General features: G+C 36.3%; 1 protein-coding gene and 1 pseudogene across 16 annotated transcripts in view; one reads left to right on the plus strand and one right to left on the minus strand.

The window, feature by feature from the left end:
• PBRM1 (polybromo 1) overlaps nucleotides 1-26,213 on the plus strand; it is a 119,035-nt gene that overhangs the window by 81,994 nt on the left and 10,828 nt on the right. For 15 of the 16 annotated variants that reach the window (XM_057704931.1, XM_057704928.1, XM_057704926.1 and 12 more), the window contains 8 exons: nucleotides 2,966-3,151; nucleotides 4,038-4,195; nucleotides 4,821-5,084; nucleotides 10,846-10,991; nucleotides 13,828-13,985; nucleotides 22,958-23,141; nucleotides 23,729-23,939; nucleotides 24,563-24,764. In XM_057704931.1, coding sequence (XP_057560914.1) covers nucleotides 2,966-3,151; nucleotides 4,038-4,195; nucleotides 4,821-5,084; nucleotides 10,846-10,991; nucleotides 13,828-13,985; nucleotides 22,958-23,141; nucleotides 23,729-23,939; nucleotides 24,563-24,764 — 1,509 coding nt within the window. Of the gene's footprint in view, nucleotides 1-2,965; nucleotides 3,152-4,037; nucleotides 4,196-4,820; nucleotides 5,085-10,845; nucleotides 10,992-12,570; nucleotides 12,681-13,827; nucleotides 13,986-22,957; nucleotides 23,142-23,728; nucleotides 23,940-24,562; nucleotides 24,765-26,213 lie in introns of those variants that run through there. The other variant, XM_057704940.1, reaches the window with a different exon arrangement.
• LOC130835414 (small nucleolar RNA U3) lies at nucleotides 9,405-9,512 on the minus strand (annotated as a pseudogene).

Genomic DNA, 26,213 nt, shown 5'->3' on the forward strand with positions numbered 1-26,213 from the left:
ACCCATGTCCTCTGCATTGGCAGGTAGATTCTTAACCACTGCGCCACCAGGGAAGCCCCTGGCGATTTCTTTAAAAGCTAAACATTTAATTACTGTATCATCCGTTAGTTCTGCTCCTAGGTGTATATTCAAAAGAACTGAAAGCAGGGACTCAAACAGGTACTTGTATACCAATGTTCCGTAACAGCGTTATTCATAATAGCCAAAAGACAGAAACAACCCAAGTGTCCATCACAGGTGAATGAATAAACAAAATGTGGTATTTACATACAATGGACTATTATTCAACCATAAAAAGTAAAGAAGTGCTGACACATACTACAAGGTGGATGAACCTTGAAAACATTATGCCAACTGATATAACCCAGACACAAAAGGACAGATACTGTGTGATTTCACTTATATGAGGTACCTAGCAGTTTTTAAAAATTAATGTAGTGTGCCAAAAACCATTGAATTGTGCGCTTTAAATAGGTGAATTGTATGGTGTATTAATTATATCTCAAGCTGTTAAAAAAAATGATAGAGTGGGGTTGGGGGATAAGATTGATGTTTAACAGAACAAACTTGCAATGAGTAGTAAATAAGCTATAGAGATCTAATGCAGAGTATAGTGGATGTAGACAACAGTATTGTCCTATCGTTATATAATGTGATAAACCGCTACAATGGCAACAATATATAAATAGATCAAAGTAACGTATACCTTAAATTTACTCCTGGTGGTCCGGTGAATAAGACTCCATGCTCCCAATGCAGGAGAAACGGATTTGAACCCTGGTTGGGGAACTAGATCCCACATTCATACCACAACTAAGACCTGGTGCAGCATGCATGCATAAATAAATAAATAAATAAATTTTTTAAAATTTACACAATGTTATATATCAAATTTATTTCACTTAAAAATTATTTTAAAGATAGCAGAAGGGGAAAAGAGAAGGATTAGAAGATAAAGTTGAAGAACGCTCCGAGGAAATAGAACGACAACAAATAAAGAAAAAGATATCTAAAAGATCAGCTCAGGAGGCCTAGAATCCCCATAACTGCAGAACACAGTTCTGCTAGGCTTTTGGCCACTACGTAACAAGGATCCCCTTTCCTCCACTTTCCAATAACATTTTCTTCATTTTCTTCTGAGCCAAGTCTTTAATGTCTGTTTCTTTATTAACAATCTTTTCCAGGCAGCCTAGGCTTTTTCTATCATCCTCAGAATTCTTCCAGTCTCTGCTTACTACTCAATTCTAGAGTCACTTCCATATTTTTTTACGTCCTTGTTACTGTAACAACCCCACTACCGGGTACCAAAATCTCATCTAAATACCATCAACTCGAAAGTCCCAAATCTCATTATTTAAATCATCTAAACTAGGTGTATGGGTGAGGCTCTGGGTGTGGTATCATCCATCCAGAGACACAATTTCTCTTCATCTGTGAACGTGTGAAACTTAAAAAACAAATTCTCTGCTCCTACAATATAGTGATGGAACATGCATAGGATAACAGGGACATTCCCTTCAGAAAGGGAGAAGTGGAAGGAAAAAAAAAAAAAGAGTCATCAATTCTGAGCAATTTCAGTATCTAGGCAGGCAGATTCCATTAGGCTTCAAGGCCTGGAATTAGTTCTCTGTGGCTCCACACTTTGCCCTCTGAATCTTCTTTTTTCATGAAAGGTAGCACGTGTTTGCAGCTGAGTTGTTTTATCAGCCTGTTTCCTGTCTCTAGAATTTAGGTTTAACAACCTTCTTTCATTTTGTACTGTTTCTGTCCCTTTCCGGCCATTTGACAGTGTTCCTGCTGGTATAAAATTCTCAAGAATCTTGTGAATCTGCTTCATATGTCACAGGAACTCATTTGATTAATCAACTGCTAGATAACATTTTCCACCAGAAATGGCAAAACTTAAAAAAAAAAAAATTATAGTATCAGTATTAGAGAGGGAATGGAGAAACAGACTCCCACCCTCTTGTAGCCAAACAGTGAGGGGCTTAAATTGGTAATAGACTTTTGGGGGTCACTTTGGAATATGCATTTTAAAAATGTTTAACATGCTAATTTCCAGCTCTTCATTTATGGAAAATTGTCCTAAGGAAGTAATCAAACAATTGGGCAAAGCTTTTTCCTGAAAAAAACCTTTGGTGTTTGCAAATGATGGCTTATATGGGAGCCATTATTATTATTATTATTTTTTAATTTATTTATTTTTATTTATTTATTTTTTTTTTGGAGCCATTAAAAAGTTCTGTTTAGGGACTTCCATGGTGGTCCAGTGGCTAATACCCCATGCTCCGAATGCAGGGGGCCCAGGTTCGATCCCTCGTCAGCGAACTAGATCCCATGTGCCGCAACTAAGACCCAACACAGCCAAATAAATAAATACATATTTTTTAAAAATAAAGTTTTGTTTAGCAAAAATAAAAACTTTGTTGAAAATCATTTAATCTCAGGGGAAATTTCATGATATATGAAGCGTATGCATATATAGTTTACAGTATACTGTATGAAATACATATTCCATATCTCCTCAATTCTAAGATTCCATTCATTGTGACATAACCATGTAATAACTGTCAAAGGAGAAAATTTCAGAGGTGTTAAGACGGAGAGAAAGTACATAATAGAGATTATGTCTGGGATTACATGATTTACAAGTGACCTATTTCCTTCTTTATACCTTTCTGTATCATCCAAAATGACTACAGTGAGCATATATAACTAAGGTGATTATTTTTATTCTGTAGATCCTTTATTTATGTATTTATTTAAATTAATGGCAGTTGGTTATAGTTCAGAAAGACAATTTTGATTAAAGGCTATTGGGAATATGGCTGTCGTGTTATTTGTCCTGAATCCTGCCTTTGAGTGTCTAGAAAAGAATTAAATGTGTTAGTATGTGTTGTTTGAATTCTGCATCTGATTCCAACATCCCTTTCATGAGAACATTTTTTTCTCTTTTTTACCTAAGAAGCTGAAAAGAGTGAAGATTCCTCGGGAGCTGCAGGCCTCTCAGGCTTACATCGCACATACAGCCAGGACTGCAGCTTTAAGAACAGCATGTACCATGTTGGAGATTACGTCTATGTGGAGCCTGCCGAGGCCAATCTACAACCACATATAGTCTGTATTGAGAGATTATGGGAAGATTCTGCTGGTAAGTTTGTTTTAAATTGGAGGGCAGGTTGGTGAGATGTGATTATTTTATTCCTTCTTGGTTCTCAGGGAAGGAAATAGTAACTCAGACATCTTATGTTGACAGTTGTTCTACAGTGTCAATAAACACAATTGAGTACCCACTATATGAGAAACATAAGATGGAGCACTGTTGGGCAGTGGCACCGCTGAGTGAAAAGAAATGCAACTCCTGAAGTCTAGTTGAGATTCATTCATTCAGTGGTATTTATTAAAAACATACCATGAGCCAAACTCTGTAGGATGGCAGAGATTCAAAGGGACAAAAGGCCTGTGTTTTGCCCCTGGCAAAACCACTGTGGTAAAAATCACAAAGAAGAAATTGTAATAGAGGGACGTGTGCCTTGGCTTAGAACTTGGTTTCAGAAAGGCTTCCTAGAACAATTGCCTTTAACTTGAGACATAGAGAATGAATAGGAATTAATGAAGCCAAAAGCAAGCAGAAGTGTGATCCAGGCTATCCAATTCTTTCAGCAATTTGTCATGTAAAATACCTTTGTATTCCTTCACCCAAGTGCTAAATATGTCCTTTAGTATAATATCTTACATCTTTATTAAAGCACACAGCTTTAGGTGTGTCCCAGCCCAGCAGAGTAGAGTAGGTATCATCACCATCCTTATTCTATTTATTATACATTTTTTAATATGAGGGGGAAAGTAACATTTTTTAGGCCTCATTATACTTCATTAAAGTATCATTTCTTCTAAGATAATGATATTAAGGAACTGTGGCCTGAGAGCACATTGCTAGGTTTAGGTCATGGCAGAATGGATGGAGCATTTGCTCATTTTATATAGAGTATGTTATTTCTGTTAATGGCAATTCTCTCTCTCTCTCTGTTTTTGAGGTGAAAAATGGTTGTATGGCTGTTGGTTTTATCGGCCAAATGAAACATTCCATTTGGCTACACGAAAATTTCTAGAAAAAGAAGTTTTTAAGAGTGACTATTACAATAAAGTTCCTGTTAGTAAAATTCTAGGAAAATGTGTGGTCATGTTTGTCAAGGTAAGAAACTCATTAGTCCCAAAACAATAAATTATTCCATGGAAATAAAATTCACAAACGGAAAAAATTGATCTTTACAAAATTGATAGCTCTGTTTTAAACTGTTTGAATTTTTTTAAACTTTGTCTCTGGCTGTATGTAAAGATTTGGGGAGAAATTAACCTGAACATGACGGTGAAAAACCATTTGCTGCCTACACTGTATAGCTATATGCAATTAGCTTAAATTTTTTTATATTGCTAGACAGTTTTTTAAGGATGACATTTTCTGAAGGATCATTATAAATTGCAGTGTGGTTTTAGGTAATAAAGATGTACTTTTTGTTTGTCTGTCTAGCATAGGCCCATGCCCAGCTTTAAGGAACATTATAACTGTAGGAAATACTAACATACTATCAAACGGGCAGTTGGTAAGCTAAATAAGCTAAACAGTATGTATTGAGCAAGGCCATTCTGTATAAGGAAATACTCCTAGATCTCTAGCCATTTTACCATTTGTTGTTAACTGTCAAAAAGCCTTAATAGTTCAGCTTTTATTTTTTTGCTTGCTTGTTGTTTTTGTTTGTTGGTTGGTTGATTGGTTTTCAGAAAATTCACCTAATTGATTTTATTCTTGTATCCACCAGGAATACTTTAAATTATGCCCAGAAAACTTTCGAGATGAAGATGTTTTTGTCTGTGAATCACGGTATTCTGCCAAAACCAAATCTTTTAAGAAAATTAAACTATGGACCATGCCCATCAGCTCAGTTAGATTTGTCCCTCGAGATGTGCCCTTGCCTGTAGTCCGAGTGGCCTCTGTATTTGCAAATGCAGACAAAGGGGATGACGAGAAGAACACAGACAACTCGGAGGACAGTCGAACTGAAGACAGTTTTAACTTGGAAAAGGTATGTAGGTGATAGCCACACAGAAAAGAATTTTACATTTCAAAATACCTATTCTCAAAAATAAATGAATAAGTATTCAAATTCAGAATTACAAAAAGAACAACAATATAATACTTAAAAAACAGAACAGCAGAATTGAAAAGGAGACTTTGACAAGTTCAGTGAGATGAACTACCAACTATCCTAATAAAGGAAAAAGAAGGGAATTAAGCTCAACATACAAAATATAGAGGAAATTTAAAGACTTGCACATTTCTGTTAATAAATTTGAAAACCTGAATGAGGGAATTCCCTGGTGGTCCTCTGGTTAGGACTCCACGCTTTCACTGCTGAGGGCCTGGGTTTGATCCCTGGTCAGGAAACTAAGATCCCATAAGCTGTGTGGCAGAGCCAAAAAATAAATAAATAAAACAAAACCAAATAATAATAATAATGAAAACCTGAATGAAATGAATAATTTTCTAGGATAATACCAATTAGTAAAAGTGGACTCGAGATGACATACATAAGTGGACAACAACACAAAGAAATGTTTTTAATGTCAAAGAGTTTACCTCAAAGAGTACTCAGGACAGATAATTCTATAGGTAAATTCTTTTAACCCTTTAAATTATTGCAGGACTTCCCTGGCAGTCCAGTGGTTGAGACTCCGAGCTTCTACTGCCAGGGGGCATGGGTTCGATCCCTGGTTGGGGAACTAAGATCCTGCATGGAGAACAAAGAAAACTTCCCAGTTTGTTTTACCAAGCCAGAATAATCTTGATTCCAAAGTCTGACAAAGTAAAAACAGAAAACTGCAGTTCAGTCTCATTTTATGAATATTGATACAAAAAATACTTGGGGAGAAAAGTGTTGTTACAAGTGAAATCAAGTCAGTTGTTTGAGAACAACATGAGAAGTAGGGGGAGTTCATTCTAGGAATGCAAGGATTGATCAAAATAAGGAAAAGTCAGTAATACACTTCATTGTATTAGTAGATCAAAGGAGAAATTATTTGATAAAGTTTAGTACCCATCTTGATTGATTTTAAGTCTTTAGATGGATATTTCCTCAAAGTGATTTTTAAAAGTTGTTTTCGTATCTCAAGTTTAAAGTTAAAGAAATTCCTTTTAAAGGTATACCTAATGTGCTTGCTGTACCATTGTCTATATTTTTCTGAAAGTAGTCAGTGTAGTTAGACAAACAAAAGTAGTAAAAATATTAACAATAACAGGCAAAATTATTTTTTTCAGATAATAGGGGAGAAATTAACTGAAAAGTTTTTGAAAACAGAGACTTCAACAAGTAGAAATTTCAAAATCCGTATATAAGTCAATAGCTTTCTTACATAAACACAACAATAATTCTTAAGACTTTTGAAAGTAAAATGAAAATGTTGAATACACTTTAACAACTGTTAAGAAAAATCGTATGGAAGAAAATATCCAATTCACATGAACAAAAAAAAGTACATTAAGAAATTATCTTAAGAAGAATATATGGAACTTGTGGGAAGAAAAACAGTCTACTGAAGGACATTAAAGACTTGAATAAGTTGTTTTGGAACTTGGCAAAATTATTCTATCATTCCTTTTTTTTTTTTTAATTCTAGCATTCTTATGAAAGAATAAATACATGATAGTCACCAGAAAAGGAAGAAAAACTGAAAGAGTAGTCAAGAGTGCTTTATCCTGCTTTACATTTTATAAAAATACATTAAAAAATATTGAGATATTAGCTCAGGGTTGGTCAGTGGAGGGAATAGGCTTTTCACAGTTAAATCCAGAATATAAAGATACATTCATTCATTCATTTTAGTTTTATATGTTTTAACTTTTATTTTGAAATGATTTTAGACTTAACAAATGTGCGAAGTGCTTAACAAAGATAGTACAAAGACGTTCCTTATATTCTTCATTCAGCTTCTGCTAATGTTTACACCTTGTAAAGCATGGCACAAGCATGGGTCCCCAACCCGCTTGCCACAGACCAGTAGGGGTCTGGGCCTGTTAGGAACCGGGCTGCACATCAGGAGGTGAATGGCAGGTGAGCAAGTGAAACTTCATCTGCCGCTCCCCATTGCTTGGATTACTGCCTGAACAATCTCCCACCTCACCCCACCCCACCCTTGTCCCTGGAAAAATTGTCTTCCACGAAATTGGGCCCTGGTGCCAAAAAGGTTGGGGACTACTGGTTGAAGGATCCAAACCAGAAAATTAACATTAAATACTATTTACTAATTTAGAGACTTCATTCATATTTCCCCTTTTGTTCCACAGTTGCCTTTTTTTTTTTCCTTCTAGTCTTATTGAGATATAATTGACATATAGCACTGAATAAGTTTAAGGTGTACAGCATAATGATTTGACTTACATACATCATGAAATGATTACCACAGAAAGTTTGGTGAACAACCATCATCTCAATATAGATACATTAAAGAAACAGAAAAAAAATTTTTTTTCCTTGTGATAAGAACTGTTAGGATTTACTCTCTTATCTCTCATATATAATGTACAGCAGCGTTAATTATATTTATCATGTTGTACATTACATCCCTAGTACTTATTTATCTTATAACAGAAAGTTTGTACTTTTTGACTACCTTAATCCAATCCCCCTTTCCCCCATCCCCTGCCTCTGGTAACCACAAATCTGATCTCTTTTTCTTGAGTTTGTGTTTTTGAAGTATAATTGACCTATAACACTATGTTAGTTTCTGGTATACAGCATAATGATTCAATATTTCTATACATTTCAAAATGATCACCATGGTAAGTCTAGTCATCATTTGTCACCATACAACGATATTACATAATTATTCCCCACACTATACATTTCATACCTGTGATTCATTTATTTTATAACAAAGTTTGTATAAAGGTAGTATTTTCAATTAGCAAGAGAGGACGGAATCAAATGATACTGGAAAAACTGGTAACCATTTGAAAAAAGAAGAAGAAAAAAAAACACCTGAACCATCCCTTATTTCATATTCCAAAATAAGTAAAATATAAACGTTGAAAAAGAAACATAAGTTGCTAACATAAATACATTTACTATTATTTACCTGTAATCTTTTATTCATTTATAAGCTTGGACTGGATCCTTTATACACATAATATAAAACCCAGTCGCCATTAAAAAAACAAAAGGTCATTTTCTTGATTTACAATTGACAATATCAATTAGTTTAATAAAACAGTCTAAGGACTGCTATTTCTAATGTACAAAGAGCTCTTTGAAGTCTAGGGGAAAAAAATAATACTAGAAAAATGGGCAAAGGACCAAATAGATCATTTGTAGAAGATTATTCAAAAAACGTAAGAAAAGGTATTAATCTATAGCTTTTAAAATGCCCAGCAAATTGGCAAGAGTTCTGAAGACGGATAGTACATGCAGCCTGCTATGGGTGTGGCAGCACCCTCTCCTCTCCCGTTACTGGCATTCCCTTTGGCCCTGCTGTTTGATGGCGGAGAATGTGTTCCAACATAGTTCTCAATTAGGTACTCCAAAGGGTGACATCAGTGTTGTTTGTAAAAGCAAAGCCCTAGGCCAAACCCAAACGCACGTGAATAGGAATTAACTTGTCATACATCCATTCATATAATGCAAACTGTGCAGCCAGCAAAAGGAATTAACAGGTTGCAGAATGAGATGTGGTTCCACCATTACTCAGAAAAACCAAAAATGTATGTTTACATATATGTATGTGTAAACAGCATGGAAAACTATAAACTAAACTGGATGGTTATCTCTGGGCTTAGATCACAGAAGACTTGTTTTTTAAATTTTGCATACTCTCATGTTTGAATTATTTCCAACAAATATACTTTGTATATAAAGAAGAAAAAGTTTTTAAGCTGTTAATGTAAAAACTGGAAAAAATGAATTTTTAGTATCCTAGAAAAAATATCCATTTTAGTGTCCTTACAGTGTTTATAAGAGAAAAGGAGCTTGGAAAAGAACATGATATTTTTTACATTTTACCATACCAGTATGTCTGGGAATCATAGAGACATTAATTTTATTTTACTTTTTTAAATTTTATTTATTTATTTTTAAGAACTTTTATTGAGATACAATTGACCTACAATAAACTGCATATATTTAAAGTGTACAATTTGATATTTTTTTGTTATTAGTAATGTATATATGGCAATCCCAGTCTCCCAATTCATCCCACCCCACCCCCCCACCCCCTGCTTTCCCCCTTGGTGTCCATATGTTTGTTCTCTACACCTGTGTCTCTATTTCTGACTTGCAAACCAGTTGATTTGTACCATTTTTCTGTATTCCTCAGGTATGTGTTAATATACAGTTTTTGTTTTTCTGACTCACTTCACTCTGTGTGACAGTCTTTAGGCCTATCCATGTCTCTACAAACGTCCCAACAGAGAAACTCCTCTAGTAATAAACTATAGAAATGATTCCTGGAAGTATAGTCTTAAGAGACATTAATTTTAAAAGAAGAAATATCAGTGGAAGTCAGTGGGGGAATTAACTTAAATTTGTTATTATTTTTATTAGAATTCATAAGTCTCCAGTGTCCTCACTATGTATGAGTTACCTTTTTTAGTCTCATATCTTTATTTTAATCTTGCATGGCCAAAATATGTCATGCCGAAAACTTTTTAGAATAACTAAAACAGAACCCATTCCTAAAATAAAAATGCATGCTTAATCTCAGGGCTTTCTTTTTCATAGCTTCCATTCCTTCAAGTGCCCCTCACCCAGGATATATGTGGGACCTCTCTCATTCTTAAGGATTTTCCAAGAAGTCCATTTCAGTATCACATTTCAAATTATACAGATCAAAACATTAAATTATTTGGGCATTCTAAAGGAGTTTTTTTTTCTCTTAAGTTTGAAGTTTCAGATATTCTCAGACAGGAAGACGCAGTAGAAACTTTGGGGGTTCTGCAGTTTCCTCAACTTTTATATATTTTAGAGCTTTTATATTTAAAACACCTAGTGCTATGCTCATTATCTGCTAGGTTCTCAGTAAATTGTTTCTTTTTTTTTTTTTTTTTTTTTTTGGCCAAGACTGTAGAAACAATAATGAATGTTAAGTGCTTGTGCTTTTATGAGTCAGGCATTATTCTATGTACAAAACATGAATTGTGTCATTTAAACTTTCTAACAACTCCATCTGATGGGCACACTATCTTCATTTCACAGATGATGAATCTAAGGCATAAGAGGTCAAGTAATTTACCCATGTCACAGCAGCCAGTAGATGACAGACCCTATAATTTATTCAAAAGCAGAGTATGTGTGTTTATGTCACAGAGGCTATGCTGTTCCTTTTCATGTTGAAAAATGATAAAATTTTTAAATCTATCAGTTGTTAATATGAAGAAATTGAGAGCTCAGTAAATGTGTAGAGGAAGCTTGTGTAGAATTTGTTCTTATTTCTGTAACAGTTGAATGAAACTGTTTCTGGACGCTGATAAGTCTTCTCCATTGTTTTTTTTTTTTTTTTTTTTTTTTTAATGCTAAAGGCTGTGAGAATGGGGGAAGGAAGGAGAGGGGAATAAAAGGATCTTTGAGTAACATTTTATGAAAATTAACGAGAAATTTTAAATAGATACAATATTTGATAAGACTTAGTTTGATTTCAGTAGCCTGCTCTTTTGGTTTCCTATCTTTATCAGAGCATCTATTTTGGTTATTTTTTCTTTTAAGTTACAGTGAAGGAAAGTCTGCTTTCCCTTCTTACCTTCTCTGCCAACTCCTTGATTGTCAGCAGCCTGTCTTCAACTAGTTTCCTTTACCACAGGAGAAAGAAGATGTCCCTGTGGAAATGTCGAATGGTGAACCAGGTTGCCACTACTTTGAGCAGCTCCGGTATAATGACATGTGGCTGAAGGTTGGCGACTGTGTCTTCATCAAGTCCCATGGCCTGGTACGCCCTCGCGTAGGCAGGTGAGCATTTTTGGACGAGGTTTGGTTTGAGAGATTTGGAGCCAGTAGAAATTTATCACTGTTTAGGATGAAGACAGAAGTCCCTCCCTTGGCAACTTCTCCAACTTCCTCTCACACCACACTCTCCCTGCTTACGCCTCTAGCCACACGTCCTTCTTTAAGGTCCTCCCATGAATGCTTTTTTTTTTTCTTTCTTTTTCTTCTCCGACCGTTTACTGAACTCTCAACCCAGAAATCTCCCTGCCAATTTCATATGGTGAACTCCTTTAGCTTAAATTTGAAATGGTTTCCTGGGGACTTCCCTGGTGGCACAGCAGTTAAGACTCCATGCTCCTAATGTAGGTGGCCTGGGTTCAATCCCTGGCCAGGGAACTAGATCCTACATGCATGACACAACTAAGAGTTCTCATGCCACAACTGCGGAGCCCACAAGCTGCAACTAAGGAGCCCACCTGCCACAACTAAGACCCAGTGCAACCAGATAAATTGAAAGAAAGAAAGAAGAAATGGATCTTCCTTAAAGGAGCCTTTCCTGTTTCCTCCAGACTGGGTTAGGTCTCCCTGTTATACATTCTCAGATCACCGTGTATTTCCTTCTTCTCAGAGCACGTATCAGTTATATTATCAGGCTTCCATACCAGACTGCCAATGCCCTGAGAGTTAGAGACCCTCTCTTTTTGAGCAAAACAGTGAGATAGATAGACAGACAGATAGACACACACACACACATACACCTTTATATCCCCTGCTCCAAGCATAGTACATGAAGCTTAGATATCTGATGACCAGGTTAATGGGTGGAAGTATGGTTGGATGGCATAGAATAGCAGTAAAGGAGTCAGGGCATAGGTCTGGGCAGTAGAGAATAGTAGTTAAGGAAAGTAGTTGGTTCCAAGAGGTTTTGGTATAAGTCCCAGCCCTCCTAGTTTAAAGTCCTAAGGCAAATGATTTACCTCTCTTGAGTTTGTTTCCTCATTGTATTTATTCATCATTCAGTAATTGCTTATTATACACCTGCTATTTGCCAGGCTCTGTAGATACATTAGTGAATAAAACAAACAAGTATCCTTAGTTCCATGGATCTTTTTTCTAGTGGGAAGACAAACTGTAAACATCATGAATAAATAAAGTGTGTAGTACATTAGATTATGATACGTGCTGTGGAAAAAAATAGATCTGGCTATGGGGAATCAGGAGTGGGGTCAAAGTGGGGTGTTCAGAACTTTAAATAGGATAATGTGTAAAGCCTGAGAGCTGACAGTTGAGCCAACATTTGAAGAAACCAAAGAAGTGAGTAATATGAATATCCAGGGAGAAAGCTTTCCAGGGACAGAGAACAGCCAGTATAAAGACCGGAGAGAGGCATGCCTGGCCTCTTCAAATCATCAGAGTTTGTTATAAGGGGAGTGAGCTATACATGAGTTAGATAGGAGATATGCGAGCCAGGGGATACAGTGCAGATCTTGTGGGACTCAGAAACCATTGTAGGGACTTGGGTCTTTACTGAATTAAATGAAATATCATGGATTATTTTCAGCACAAAAGTGATTTTGTTTTTTCTTTTGGCCACACTGGACAGCATGCAGGACCTTAGTTCCCTGATGAGGGATCGAACCCATGCCCCCTGCAGTAGAAGTGCAGATTCTTAACCAATTGGACCACCAGGGAAGTCCCCAGAAGTGACACCTGACTTAGGTATTAGCAGGATTACTCTGTCTACTGATTGTTAAGAATAGACTATGAAGAATCAAAGGTAGAAAAGCGAGATCTGCTAGGAGGCTATTGCAGTAATCCAGGCAAGATGATGGTGGCTCGGGCCAGTAGTCAGATCCAGTTCTGCAAATTAGTCAGATCCTGTTTTGAAAGATTGAGTTAAGAGGATGTAGGGACTTCCCTGGTGGCACAGTGGTTAAGATTCTGAGCTCCCATTGCAGGGGGCCTGGGTTTGATCCCTGGTCAGGGAACTAGATCCCACATGCATGCTGCAACTAAGAGTTTGCATACCACAACCAAGGAGCCCACGTGCTGCAACTAAGGAGCTGGCAAGCCTTAACTAAGGAGCCCGCCCACTGCAACTAAGACCCAGCATAACCAAATAAATATTTTTTAAAAAGAGAGAGAGAGAGGATGTACTGTCCAGGAGAGAGGCGTCAAGGGTGACCCCTGCATTTTGGCCTGAGGAACTGGAAGGGTGGAGTTACCATTAACTGAGATAAGAATAGTACTTCATGTGTGGAACCATGAGACTATGGGGACAATAATAATATTAACTTTATGGTGCGCTTGTAAGGAATAGTACAGTGTCTTGCACAGAGCAGTCAGATGTTAATTTTTATTTTTTTCTAGGGAGATGGTCTGTGGCTTTCATCAGATTCTCATGGGGTAAAAGGATATTAGATCTTGACCTTCAAAAAGGCCACAAACCATGGCCTTAAAGGAATATGTGCCACTCATGTGATCTGACCCCCAAGTATTGATGATCTCTGTGTTTATTCAGCTCACAAGTCCAATAGTAGATGTTTAGCATCTCAGGAAGAAAACCTGGGAGTTAGCTTAAACTATTAAGTTGTCTGCCGTGGTATTATGTTAAAAAAAATTTTCCCGCTGCGATGAGTAGCCAAATGTTCACTTCTGTTTTTACCAAGTATCTTATCATATGCTTATGGGGGTGGGAATCAAGGAAATTGTCTTATTATCAGAACAGCTGATGAAACTCCTCTAAATAGTGCATATCATTAAGTTTTTGGTTAACATAAGTTTTGTTAGATTAAGCCTTCAGGAATTAAACCCATCAGAATTCTATTCTAATGAAATTTCTCCATTTTTTTCTCCCAAGAATTGAAAAGGTATGGGTCCGAGATGGAGCCGCATATTTTTACGGCCCCATCTTCATTCACCCAGAGGAGACGGAACATGAGCCCACAAAAATGTTCTACAAGAAAGAAGTGTTTCTCAGTAATCTGGAAGAAACCTGTCCCATGACATGTATTCTAGGTAGGTATTCATGCTTTTCATTTAATCACATTCATTCCACAATTGATTGAATAGTTATTCTGTCCTGAGCACTGTTCTAGGTGCTAGGTATACAGCAATAAAAAAATCAAAATCTCAGCTTTCTCAGAGACTTACAGTGGGGCAGAGGCTGGGGAGTCAGTAAATAAATTAAAATTAAATATATAGAACATCAGGTAGTAATTAGGGTTATGAATGAGAATAAAGCAGAGGAAGAGGATAGAGAGTAGTGTTGAGGGGAGGTCCTGTTTTAGGTAATGCAGTCAGCAAAATCCCCTGTGATAGGTGATATGAGAGTAGAGCCCTGAAGGAGGTGAGGAAGAAAACCATTCAAATAGCTGAGATTTTACTCCTTTTAGGCACAGCAAACAGCAAATGCAAAGACCCGAGGCAGAGTATCTGGGCATGTTTGAGTCACAATAAGAAAGCTGGGTAGCTGGAGCAGCACAGGAGATATGGTAGGGAATGAGCCCTCTAGTTGGTTGGGCACTAGGTCATGGTAGGTCTTACAACAGTGCAGGAATTGAGTTTGGAACAGATGATAGGTCCTGTGAGGAGTCTGAGCAGAGAGGCCATGTGAGCTGACATGTGCTTTAGAGGAATCACTGTGGCTGCGCTATGAAGAACATGTTGTAAGAATAAGGGTAGGAAGCAGGGAAAGCGATTAAAAGACTTTACAGTCTCTGTTGGATTAACCCTAGTAGTATTATTGTTCCCATTCCAGAAGTGTGAAGGACTCTCGTTTTGGTTTCTGTTGAGTCATCCTGCTGAGTGTTCATCGTGGCATTCTGCTTCTCAGATCTAGTTATGTACATCATATACCGTCATCGTTTTCAGCTGTTGTGTTTATTCTGGCCCTGAATTAACGTGATAGCTTACTTACACCAGCTGCTATTTACATCTTTTGGAGTGGTTTTCCAAAAGGTTACTAGTCACAAGCTTTATATTGATTACATATGGTTATAAAGTTGAGGGAGCCACCATGCTTATGACCAAAAGGAAATTTGCAGGTTAAAAAGTATTTTGCACTTAGATTTTGGTGACTTTAATGTTTACGTACATTGTTTTTGGTACTTTGAATTTTGTCAGAATTGGATATGGTAAAAATGTCTAAATGGCCAATAATTCAGCACATTTTACTCTTCCCCTCTGGGGAGAGACAGCAAAGGCTACTGCAGTTATTAAATCCTTCTTGAGTTTCTGCAGCAGAAGTCTTCCTTTTAACTTGTGCCCTAGAGCTTTATTCCCTCGTGTAAGCCTAGTCAGGAGACTCAAAGGGAGCATAACAAAGGCAAGACTGAAGTCTTCTTTGGTTAGGACAACTATATCATTCATTGTTTTTTAGTTATTTTCTTAGTGGTTACCCTGGGGATTACATCTTAAATTTATGACAATCTGGTTTTGTATGCTATACAGAAAAACTCTGTTCCTCTATAGCTCCATCCCTCCCCCTTTGTGTTATTGTCAGAAATTACCTCTTTATACATTGTGTGCCCATTGTCATAGATTTATAATTATTGCTTTATGCATTTGTCTTTAAAAATCATAGAGGTGAAAAAAAGGTTTACAAACCAAAAATGTAATATTGTCTTTTATATTTACCTATGTAGTTACCTTTACTGATGGTTTTATTTCTTTGTATAGCTTCACGTTATTGTCTAATGTCCTTTCATTTCAGCCTAAAGAACTCCCTTTAGCATTTATTGTAGGACAGGTCTGGTAGCAGCAATCTCCCTCATCTTTTGTTTATCTAGAAGTGTCTTTATTTATTTATTTATTTATATAGTTTCAAAGTGCCTTTAATTTTATTTTATGTATTTGTTTTTTTATTATGTGATTTTTATTCTTTTTTTTTTTTTCTTTTCTTTTTTGGAAATATCTTGATTCCTCCATTTTTGAAGGCTACTTTTGCTGGATATGGAATTCTCCACTGGCAGTTTTTTCTTTCATGTGTTTCATCAAATTTAGGAAGTTTTTAGCCACTGTTTCTTCAAATATTTTTTCCACCCCTTTCTCTTTTTCTTCTCCTTCTAGGACTCCTATTATGCATGTGTTGGTTATGCTTAATGGTGTGCCGTAGGACTCTGAGACACTGTTCATTTTTCTGTATTCTTTTTTTCTCTTTCTTTTCCTCAGACTGTTCATTTTAATGACCTGTCTTCAAGTTTATTGATTCTCCTGCGTGTTCAGATCTTCTGCGTGTTCAGATCTTCTGTTGAACTCTTCTAATGAATTTTTCTTTGTAAAAAAAAATATTTATTTATTTGTTTATTTGGCTGTGACGAGTCTTAATTGCGGCACACAGGATCTTCATTGCCATGTGCAGGATCTTTGTTACAGCGTGCAGGATCTTTGTTACAGCATGCAGGATCTTCAGTTGAGGCCTGTGAGATTCTTAGTTGCGGCATGCAGAATCCTTCAGTTGTGGCATGCAGACTCTTAGTTGTGCCACCCGAACTCTTAGTTTCAGCATGTGAGCTCCTAGTTGCAGCATGTGGGATACATTTCTCTGACCAGGGATCAAACTGGGATCCCTGCATTGGGAGCATGGAATCTTCACCACGGGACCACTGGGGAAGTCCCTCTAATTAATTTCTCATTTCAGTTATATTTTTCAGCCTCAGAATTTCTGTTTAGTGTTTACATTTTCTACCTCTTTATTGACTTTCTCTATTTGGTGAGACATCATTCTGGTTTCTTTTAGTTCTTTGTCCGTGGTTTCCTTTACTGAAGACAGTTGATTTGAATTCTTTGTCTACTAAGTTCAGCGTCTGAGCTTCCTTGGGGACAATTTCTGTTCACTTCTTTTTATCTTGTGAATAGGCCATACTTTCTTGTCTCATACATACCTCATAATTTTTTTGTTGAAAACTGAATATTTTGAATTTAAAATGTGATAATTCTGGAAGTCAGATTCTCCCCCCTCCTCAGGTTTTGTTGTTACTGCTTATTGTGGGTTGTCATGGCTTGTTTAGTGACTTTTCTAAGCTAGTTTAAAGACTGTGTGCTTCACTGAAGTCTCTGTTTTGCTAGCTTAGTGGTCAGCCAGTGGTCTAACAGAGATTTTCTTAAATGCTTAGATCAAAAAAAAAAACCCCGAAATTCTCAGTCTTTGCAACTACATACTGTGCCTTTTGTTGGAGCACACCTTTAACACTCAGCCCGAAAGTTTACAACTCTGTCTTTGCCTTTACTCCCTGCTTGTGCAGGACTTGACAGTCAGCTAAAGGTGAGAGCTTAGGGCCTTCTTAGGTCTTTGCTGATCATGCACCCTGACCATGGCATGTGCGTGGCTTTCTAGATTTCTAGGAACATGTGGAAGCTTTTCAAAACTCTTATTCCCCAAAGCATCTCACTTCCCAGCTTTTTCTCCCAAGCTTTTCAGTGTGTCTACTGTTTGCCGCAACTGATATCCTTTGCCTCAGCTGGCAGCAGCTGTTTCCTTTGCCTTTAAATGTTTTCATCAAAAGCACCATAGCTACTTGCCTGCTCTGAGAGAATTCCAAGTTAGGCAAAATGAAGACAAGCCCTTTGCCTTAGTCTTTCAGGAAGCCACCCAAGAGGTCAAAATAAACAACCACAATTCTTTGAGAATAAGGACTTCTGTGCTCCCTCCAGCACCAGAAACTTAGACCAGGAATGCAGGCTGCCATCTTTAAGCAGGCTGCTGAGGGGTGGGGGATGAGGTAGGTTTAAAATGCCGCAAAGCTCTTCTGCTGGCTTTCAGTCACTTTTTTTCTTACATACATTTGGTTGCTGTGAACTTTTAGCTGTTTTCCAGGATTCCAGTAATGTTGATTCTCACAGTTTTTGCTAGCTTTTCTTAGTGTTTCTGTGAAGGAACATGTGGATTCTCCAACTCTGCCTTTTTCACTGACATCACTTGGAGTAATTTTTATAGATGCCTGTTAGAATGTGTTGCATTCTGTAGTTTATAAACTAGTTTTTTGTATGTGTGTGTCTAGGATCTCATTTCTTTCAAACCATGACCCTGTGTGAAAGATGCTGATATTCTCAGAAAGGTCAAGTTACTGTCCAAGAATTAGACCAGAACTGAAACTTAGGTCTTCTTGTTTATACTTCTGTACTGGTGTCTGGATTGTTGGTTGGTTTACAGCCAGCTGGGACACTTTGAGAGTGAAAGAGGGTGCCAGTAATATTAGGCAGGACAACAGGCATACAGTGAGATGTTCATCTTGAGATAAACCCGAAAAGAAAATGTATCTAGTGCTCACAAAGTGGAATTTCAGCCCAGCTTGTGGATTTTGATATTCATACCCCCACCCCCATGGGAGAAAAGGGTTTGTTACATTTTATATTGACTTTTAAATGCAAAGGAGGCAGATCTTTTTTAAAATTTGTTTCTGTAGACAGTAATAAAGTGCTTAAATTTAAGCTTTAGAGGATTTATGGTTTCATTGTGTTAAATATACACACTTGAATGTAAATCTCATTTTTGTGTCTCTGAAACAGAAGTTATAAGATAATTAGATTAGGTGTAATTTTTTCATCTTCTACAGTGTAGACCTAGTGGGCCTATTTCAGTTAGGAAATAGTCCTGTTTTCCTAACTATTATACATATGTTCTTTGTTCAATTTCTGTTAACAGATGTCCTCACTAACTTAAATCATAATCAGATGGCCACCAAGAAGTTGCACAGCACACCTGGTAGAGAGTACCTTTATCGTTAGGCACTTGAGTGATAACATTTCCAGGAACCTTGGCTCCTGAAACATGCCAGTTTCTAATTTATTTGCAAGTTCTGTTTTCTTCATAGTAGATTTTTTAATGATTCTTTAATTGAAAAACTATTCTTAGTAAGGCAAGAAAAATAAAAAGTTTTTAAAGATTAGAAAGGAGAAATAAAATGATCAATTTTTGCAGAGGTATGAAGAAAATCCAAGAAATGTTCAGATAAACTGTTAGAATTAGTGAAAATATCAAGATCATCTATATTGCTACTTATCATCACTGGGCAATTAGAAAATTAAAATTTTTAAATATGCAATTTACGTTAAATACCTAGGAATAAATCTTTTAAGAGATACATAAGATTTACACATACACATGCTAAAAAAAAAAACTTAAAAGAAAATTATCAAGAGAAATTAAAGAAGACTTAAATAAACGAAGTGATATATCATGTTTATAGCTGAAGCACTCAGTATTATAAGGATGTCAGTTCTGCCCAAATTGATATATAGATTCATTGCAGTTCCAGTCAAAATCCAGCAGGTTTTTATAAATTTTTTTATCCATTAATAAATGAAGCTTCCTACACTCTTGTCTTTTCCCTGTGTTTTGAGGGCCTGGTAGGAACCCCAAGTCAGGGCACAGAGAACATATCCATTCCAGGGCCACCAGTCATTTTTACTCTTTAGCTGTGAGCAGAATTTTTACCTTTTCCAAATCTCTTATTTTTCCTTCTGTAAAGCATGGAAAATACTAACTGTCCCTTCTCTGAATTGAAAAGACTTTGGATTATGTAAGTAAAGTACTGTGTAAATCCAAGGCAGTGATAAATAATTATAGCTATTTTAAGCTTCTAAAATGTTTCTGGGGACTTCCCTGGTGGTCCAACGGTTAAGACTCCGCACTTCCACTGCAGGGGGCACGGATTTGATCCTTGGTCAGGGAACTAAATAAGATCCTGCAAGCCGTGCAGTGTGGCCAAGAAAAAAAAAGTTATAAAATGTTTCTGACCTGTTTTTACATGTTTTACATGTTTTGCTTGTAAATGTTTATTAAGTTGTTAGCTATAAACACTCCTGTTAAGGTCAAGAGCAAAATAGGAATGTCTTTGCCACTCGTATTTAACATTGTTGTGAAGGTACTAGCCAGTGCAGTTAGAAGTAAGAAACAAATTTCGAATAACAAAATTAAGGAGATGAAAATTCAAGAGAGTCAATCAAGAAACCGTGTCACATAATAAGAGAAGCAAGATGGTTGAATATAAAATTACTAACAAACTAATTGCCTTAAAAGATTCAATAATTATAAAAAGAATTACCTTAGGATAAATTTTACAAGATATGTGCCACATCTATATAAAGGAAGTTTTTTAGTGCTACTTTTAATATATTTAAAAGGGAATGCTTGAACAAATGGCAAAGCATACCATATGCTTGATTAAGAAGTTTCAACATCATAGAGATGTTCATTCTCCCTAAATTAATCTTTAATGTGATCCCAGTAGACATACCAGTGGGAATTTTCTCTGAGAAAACTGGGACTAAGTAAACTGATTTTTTTAAATCCTGTCAAAAAAGAAACAAAAATCAGGAAATTCTGAAAAGCATAATGAAGGGGAGAGTGTCTATCCTTATAAATATTAAAACATTATAACACTAACAATTTAAGTTATTTATATAATATATGAGTAAACAGATTGTTTGAATAGAATAGAAACTTTAGCAGTAGACTCAAATATAATTTAATTTATGACCAAAGTGGCATCCCGGATAAGTGGGAAAAGATGGATTTTTCTCTAAGTGGTATTTGGAAATCAGGTAGCCATTTGGAAAAAGTAAAATTGTACTCATCTCTCACATTGTCAAAATAAATTCCCAGATACATCACAGGCTTAAATGAACATAAAATGAAGTAGCAAAGATACCAAAAGAAGTCATGAGAAAGAAATTTTTATAATCTTTGACATAAAACCCAGAACCCATATAAAAAAGATAGATAAACTCCGCTATATAAAAGTTTTAAATGTTTGGCAGAAGCAAAGACAGATGACAACTTTGGAAAATTATTTACAATGTATATCATAGAAAAAGATCGAATTTCCCTCATATATGAAGACCACCTGTAAATAATTAGAAAAAAAGATCAACATCCAATAGGAAAATGGGCAAAGATTAAGAGAGAGCAGAGAGAAGTTTATCAGTGGTTTTTAAAAGAAAATACACTCAACCTCAGCCAGCAGAGAAATGCAAATTAAAATTACCCAGATGCTGCTTTTTTTTTAATTACCTATCAAATTGTCAAAGATTCATATGCTTGCTAGTTAACAAGAATATAGGGAGGTGGCATTCACCCACTTAGTGGTGCGTTTATGAATTGGCGTAACCTCTATGTAAGGTAATTTGATAATACCTGTAAAAATTAAAGTGTACCTACCCTTTGACCCACCTTTTGTACTTCTAGAAATTTATTCCTCAGATGTATTCATCCATGTGCAAATGGATGTATGTCTTAAATTATTTGTGTCAACGTTGTTTTGCTTCAGTGGGAGAGAAAAAATTTGAAAACAACCTAAATATCCATCATTAGGGAACTGGTTGAATAAATATATTAATACCAGCAGTGATCCTCAAGATATATTATTTTGGAGCAGAGTTTAGATGTAAAACAGTATAAGTGATATATTACTATTTGTAAGTTTGTGTGTGTGTGTGTGTGTGTGTGTGTGTGTGGTAAAATATACATAACATAAAATGCAACATTTTAACCATTTTTAACTGGATAGTTCAATGACATTAAGTCCATTGACAGTATTGTACAACCATCACTATTATCCATTTCTAGAACTTTTCATCATCCCAAATAGAAACTCTGTACCCATTAAGCAGTAACTACCCATTTCCTCAGGTAGGGTAGCCTCTCCCAGGCCCTGGTAAACACTATTTTACTTTTTGTCTCTATGAATTTTGCCTTTTCTGGGTACTGTATGTAAGTGGAATCATGCAAAATTTGTCCTTTTGTGTCTGACTTATTTTACTTAGCATAAATAAAAAATTCTCAAGATTCATCCATGATGTAACGTGTATCAGAATTTTATTAATTTTTAAGGCTGAATAGTATTTTATTGTACGTATTATAACATTTTGTTTATTTATTCATTTGTTGATGGACATTGGGGTGGTTTCTACCTTTTGGCCAATCATGAATAATGCTGCTGTGAACACTGGTGTATGAGCATCTGTTTGAATCCCTGCTTTCAGTTCTTTTGAATATTTACCTAGAAGTAGAATTGCTAGATCAACTCTGTTTAACTTTTTGAGAAACTGCCAAACTGTTTTCCACAGCAACTGAACCATTTTACATTACCATCAGTGATATACAAGGGTTCCAGTTTCTCCACATCCTTGCCAACACTTGGTATTTTCTGGAGGTTTTGTTTGTTTTCCCTTTATAATAGCCATCCTAATGAATGTGAAGTGGTATTTCATTTCAGTTTTGATTTGTATTTCCGTAATGAGTAATAATGTGAGCATCTTTTCATGAGCTTATTGGCTGTTTGTGTATCTTCTTTGGAGAAATGTCTCTTCAGATCCTTGGCCTATTTTTTGAGTTATTTGTCTTGTTATTGCTGAGTTGTAGGAACTCTTTATATATTCCAGATATTACAGTCTTACCAGTGATATAATTTGCAAGCACTTTCTGCTGTTCTATGTGTTGTCTTTTCACTTTGTGTCATTTGAGGCACACAAGGTTTTAAGTTTTATGAACTCCAGTTTATCTTTATTTTCTTTGGTTGCTTGTGATTTTGATGTCACATTTATGAAACCATTGCCTAATCACAAAGATTTATACCTGTGTTCTTCTTCTAAGAGTTTTATAGTTGTAGCTCTTACATTAAGGTCTTTGATCCATTTTGAATTAATTTGTATATATAGTATATGGTAGGCATCCAGCTCCATTCTTTTGCATGTGGAAGTCCAGTTGTTCCAGCACTACCTTTTAAAGACTATTCTTTCCCCATTGAATTGTCTTGGCACCCTTTTTGAAAATCAATTACCCATAAAAATTCAATTGTATGGGTTTATTTCTAGACTTTTAATTGTTTCATTGATATACATATCTATCCTTACACCTGTGTATACCCTTTAAATCTTCTAACTTGAATCATGTGAATATATTAATTCAAAAATAATACAAATTTAAAATTATTGTTAGCTCTGACCACAGTGTACTCCTTTAATTTCTCTCCAATTTTCTCTTTCAGGAAAGTGTGCTGTGTTGTCATTTAAGGACTTCCTGTCCTGTAGGCCAACTGAAATTCCAGAAAATGACATTCTGCTTTGTGAGAGCCGCTACAACGAGAGTGATAAGCAGATGAAGAAATTCAAGGGACTGAAGAGGTTTTCACTCTCTGCTAAAGTGGTAGATGATGAAATTTATTACTTCAGGTAAACTTGAAAAACTAAGGAAGAAAGCACTTCAGCTCCTAATAGTAAAACCGATATCAAATAGCATAGTCCAGGGTGTGTTTTTTGTCGGTTTTTTTTTTTTAATTAGGTCTTAAACTAGAACAGTTGACATTTCAAATAGAAAATATTAATAATATTAAAGGAAAATCCTCATAATCTGCTGAGATATGGTAACTGCTGTAACAGTTCTCTTGGTGTAAACTTCAGTAATTGTAATATGGAGGCAGAAATCTTTGGTTCTGGTACATAGCCTGTCTATTAAGAGATTGCACAATTCTCTAGACTATGTGAAAATTCTTTTCACTATATATAGGCAACTAGATCTCAACTTTGGACACAGTGCTTTTGTGGGTATTCAGCAGAATCCCTTAAAAACAAGCATCTGTAAGTAGGTGTGACTTTATAAATATATGTTTTAATTCTTTCCCTTGCTAACTTAGAGTGGACATTGCAGATTGCAGGAAGTTGCTTCTAGGTATTAAGGTAGAACATTGCTTTCTCATCAGTCCTGAAGTCGTGTTAGGTGATTTCATTTTATTTATTTATTTTTATGTCACTTCTTTTAGAAAACCAATTGTTCCTCAGAAGGAGCCCTCACCTTTATTGGAAAAGAAGATCCAATTGCTAGAAGCTAAATTTGCTGAGTTAGAAGGTGGAGATGATGATATCGAAGAAATGGGAGAAGATGATAGTGAGGTCATTGAGCCTCCTTCTCTACCTCAACTTCAGACTCCCCTGGCCAGTGAGCTGGATCTTATGCCCTACACACCCCCACAGGTGAAGGTGACAAGTTCCTGATACTTGTTTTATCCCAGCTCTGATTTGCAGCAAATTCAAACCCAAAAGGAAGGAGACATCTAACCCCTACATTATAGGAGCTTCAACCTAGAATTCTACAGGAAAGAACAGACTTTTTTTTCTTTCTTGATGCCACCAATAATTTAAAATTTAATCTTTTTAAAAAATTTCATAGATAGCTGGTTTTAGTAGTAGGTTTAGTTAGAAAGCTCTCCTGTCTTGCATTGAAGAAAAGCAATGAGGAACTGCATCATCCTGTTACTCTAGCTTTTATTGCTTGTATCTTTTTAGTCTCTATTTAGGACCTCATCTTTTGGTTAAGGTGATTCCTGTTGGTATTTTTTTCTCATTTAGAATTTTCTCAAGACTTGATTGTGAGGTCGCTATTATAGATTGCAGTCATGGAATTCAGTGAAACTTTCGTTTTTCTTATATGGTAAGAGGCAAGGAAGAGCTGTGTTTTGAACAAGAATGGCCAGCTATAAACTGAACATGTCTATAAAACAGTAGCTGTTGAATCGCATGTTCCTGGCTTCCAGAAACCTTTAGCAGTTGACCAGATACAGTCTTCTGATGCACTATAAGAGCTTTCTGTCTTACAGTCTACCCCAAAGTCTGCCAAAGGCAGTGCAAAGAAGGAAGGCTCCAAACGGAAAATCAACATGAGTGGCTACATCCTGTTCAGCAGTGAGATGAGAGCTGTGATTAAGGCCCAGCACCCAGACTACTCTTTTGGGGAGCTCAGCCGACTGGTGGGGACAGAATGGAGAAACCTTGAGACAGCCAAGAAAGCAGAATATGAAGGTAAATAGAGCGTAGGCACAAGCGTCTGAGCTTTCTAAGCAAAGGGGTGTTTTCAGCAATGCACGTGCATAGACAGGTTGAATCTCTTGTTCTTATCACTTGCACATGAACTTTGTGTTGGGGACTGTCTCAAATGGCTCCCATCCAGCAGTTTAAGTGTCAGCCTTGTCCTGACTGAGGAGGTGTTGCCTCTGACTTGGCCTCTGATCCTGGTGTGGCTTTTTTTTCCCCAAAATTTCTCAAACAAATATTTAGCTATTAAAAATTGCATGAATTTTTTTCTTTCATTGAGTCCTGTAAGCACACATGTGTTGAGCTGGGGAATGATTGTACAAGGATGTTAAATATAAATTTGGTTAAAATTCATCTGAAATGGGGCTTTCAAAATCAGTGATCTTCTGTTACGGCTCTTGATAAGCCATATGAGTAAACTCCAGGCTGAGGCTTGGCTGAAGCGCTTGGTTTCCTAGGCCAGTCCTGGCCTGTGCTGCATTCATGGCTACTTTTAAGGTACTTGGGTTCTCTTTGATAAAGCTCAACTGCCTTCATTTTCCTTTTACTCTATAATTAAATCATTTGGGGCTATGAGCTATCGTTCAAGGATTTGGTGGTTCTTAGCCATTAGGGACAAATACTTGAAGACATATTTGATTTTTTTGTCTTTTAATATCAGGCATGACTTTAATAAAGAGATGAGTAGTAAACATTAGATTAGGCAGGACTGTTGCCCTTAGAGCTGTATTTTTTCCGTTTGGAATTGTATATAGTGCTTCATTTTGCCAGTTTAAAGCCCTCTCTAGATTGACCATAGTGATTACCATTACTCTTCTTGGCTGGGTCCAAATCCATTATTTTCCTGCAAGCGTAGACAAATTAATTATCAAGGCTGCCTCCTTAAAGTTTACGGAGTTTCCAAAGAAACTCCTTTAAAAAAAAATAGTTTATTCCTTTCTTTTATTACAGTTGATTTATTATTATAAAATTATCTGACAGGCTTTCCCAAGGATCTTCTGCAGAACCCTAATCCTACAAGATGTTCACCCAGAAAACATTTGTGGCAAAACCAGTTTGAGAAGCACTCCAAACACTTTCTCTCTTGGAGATTTACAGTGCATATTGCCATATTAAAGTCTTTAAACCTACAATAAAGTACCCATTTTTTTTCACCTGGCATTTTCTGAAACTTGATCAGGTATTCATGTAATATCTGCTGATATCCCGAAGAACTATTTCACAGAACATTCTTTGAGAAACCATAGACAGTTCTATAAGAACCTAGAACTTTGGAGAGCTTTGGTATTTCTAACCTCACTGGAAGTTAAGGTCAGATGTATCACTCAGTTGGAGGAGTGTTAGAAATGAAGCTCACATGGCTGTAAAGCCTAGTCCAGGACAAATGAAGCCAGTACTGCATGGCTGATTATTTAGAGTGCGAACAAGAGCGAGAAA

This window comes from Hippopotamus amphibius, chromosome 13 (genome assembly GCF_030028045.1).
Source record: "Hippopotamus amphibius kiboko isolate mHipAmp2 chromosome 13, mHipAmp2.hap2, whole genome shotgun sequence".
Taxonomy (NCBI): Eukaryota; Metazoa; Chordata; class Mammalia; order Artiodactyla; family Hippopotamidae; genus Hippopotamus; species Hippopotamus amphibius.